Source organism: Penaeus monodon, chromosome 11, assembly GCF_015228065.2.
Source record: "Penaeus monodon isolate SGIC_2016 chromosome 11, NSTDA_Pmon_1, whole genome shotgun sequence".
Taxonomy (NCBI): domain Eukaryota; kingdom Metazoa; phylum Arthropoda; class Malacostraca; order Decapoda; family Penaeidae; genus Penaeus; species Penaeus monodon.
Genome location: NC_051396.1, coordinates 7711644 through 7714143, shown reverse-complemented (window position 1 = coordinate 7714143; position 2500 = coordinate 7711644). Strand labels below are relative to the sequence as shown.

The window sequence follows — 2500 nt, the reverse complement described above, 5'->3', positions numbered from 1 at the left end:
CTCGGACAGGTAAGAGTGAGTCCCAATTTAAAACTTGGTGGAGCAGTTAGCCATAAAATCATCACCTTTCGATCTATTTCATCATGCATTCACACACACACACACACACACACACACACACACACACACACACACACACACACAAGCACACACACACACACACACACACACACACACACACACACACACACACACACACACACACACACACACACACACACACACACACACACACACACACACACACACACACACACACACACACACACACAAGCACACACATGCAAATAAAGATAAAAAGAAACTATCAACAACCTCAAAATTTTGTCACAAATTCCTGCATCAACAATGCCTCTGAACAACGAAGGTATTTCTATCTGATCTTATTGTTTACCGATTATATTAATTTATTAAGTTAGTCAGAACAAGATTTACATCGATATGCTCACACAGGCACTCATAGATTGCCACGCATACACTCATACACTGTAGGAATAGAAACACTAAATACGCAATGACGCAATTAATCTCACAAAATTCTAAAAAACAACAACAACAACAACAACAACGAAACACACCTACACCTCTTTCCTTTCAATCAGAAGTAAAGGAAGAAGTAATATGCCTTTTATGCGTCTTTCTTAGTCTTTCTTCGAGAAGACTATTATCATTATATTGCACGAGAGCCACCGAACTAGTTAGCGTAGGTAGAGAAGAAGGATGATAAGTTATCAGAGGATTCCTTGGTTGTTTTGAAAAAACAACAACAACAAAAAAACGAGTGAATGAATGAATGTATTCAATCATATGAAACCGATTTTTTTTTGTTCTTTTGGTTATTTCTAACATTGCCATATTCATAACAGAAAAAAATCCTAGGTAGTAGATTTAAATAACGAAACAGGTGGAAAGAGATAGATCTATTTTTTAGGTGAACAATGTTTATTTCGTAAATGCATATCTTAATCACGACAAAAATTTAGAGAGACTGTATTATGCAAATATCAGCCTACTCTACGACCTTTAGTCTCCTGGACGAAGCAGAAGGTATAGACGATGCCCAGGGCGGCCACGCTAGCATAAGACCAATACAGGCCAGCTTGGGTGAACGCAGCCTGCATAGGACTGTAGGCCTGTAATGCCGCGAAGCTGATCAGATTTCCTATCATTGTGCTTACTCCCATCACCTGTGTAGGAAATTAGACGGAAATGATTGAACTTGAACATCTTAACTAAGTTACCGTTTCACTTTTGGCATGATTCGAATCGGTAAGTAAATTATATTTTCACTACAATTTTAGACACTGACCTGGGACCTGATCGAAGTAGGAAAGTATTCGACAGACAAAATCCAGGGCGCTGGGGCAGCGCCAAGGTTGGCACTAAAAGCAGCCAGCATAAGGCATGCAAGAGGGACCCAAGTAAAGTCTTCTGTTCTTATACTGAAAAGATGCATTACATTATAGATAGTACATGCATGTAAGTGGTGTTCTGACATTCTAATAACCTACATCTTAATTTCAGAAAAAAAGCGTTTGTAACTGTTTGTACATCATCACCCGACTTTACTGCCATTAAGTATGATAATAGCTTGTCTAACTTTATATAATGCTTGGGACTGTTAACCAATATTAATATTATTAAGAAAATTTTATTGTGTTTAGAGTAATATACTCAATAGAAGAGAATATTGCGTTTACCTTTGACCTGTTAAATATTTATTCAAATGGCTGGTTACATTGCCAGACTCCAGTGACACGACGTCAACCGTTGTGAATACATGAACCGCTTCGTCGAAATACACGTAGACGCCCATGGCAGCGTGGGAGATCACTACGAGGAACAAGGAGAACGCCACGCTCCACCGACGTCCCAGCCGGTCAAAGAGGAAGAAGCCGGCGATATTTCCACACAGCAAGACAGAAAACACGACGATGGTACTCTTTTCTCCGTCCATGGCTAGACCTGACTCTTGCAGCATTCTCGTGGCATTGACTCGGATCACTTCGCTCCCGCTGAAGTTAGTGATGAAGAAAATCCCAGTTATAATTAGAATGCGCTTCACGACTTGGGAATCCGAGAAGATTGCCCATATGGAGCTGTCGTTGGAGGAACGGCGATTCTCTTCTTTTAGCTTTTGAATTTCTTTGTCGAGCCTGACCGCCGGGCCTCTGAGTCGACGGAGAACCTGACGCGCCTCTTCTTCCTCGCCCGTGACAGCCAGGTAGGTTGGGCTCTCGGGCAAGAAGGGGACGATAAGGCAGCTGTAAAAGAGAAACTGCGCCCCGCACATGAAGGCCAGGAAGTACCAGGGCATGAGCATCCCGGCGGCGATGATGGCGATGGCCCCCAGACCCTTCATGATCTCGGGGAGCATGCTGGCGGCACCGCGGATGCCTGTGTCAGCCACCTCCACCAGGTAAGTCCGGACTGCAGCTCCAAGGATGGCACCGCTCACACCTAGGAAATATCTGTAGGGGGATTGTAGTTATATACGGAA

General features: G+C 42.9%; 1 protein-coding gene across 1 annotated transcript in view; it reads right to left on the bottom strand.

Annotated features, from left to right (window-relative positions):
- Window positions 1-929: 929 nt before the first annotated feature.
- The window catches only part of LOC119578703 (facilitated trehalose transporter Tret1-like), a 3714-nt gene continuing 2143 nt past the window's right edge, over window positions 930-2500 (bottom strand). The window contains exons 5-7 of the mRNA XM_037926283.1: window positions 1701-2471; window positions 1310-1442; window positions 930-1187 (exon numbers count right to left, since the gene is read on the bottom strand). Of these exons, the coding sequence (XP_037782211.1) occupies window positions 1005-1187; window positions 1310-1442; window positions 1701-2471 (1087 nt within the window). The 3' untranslated portion in view covers window positions 930-1004. The remainder of the gene's footprint in view (window positions 1188-1309; window positions 1443-1700; window positions 2472-2500) is intronic.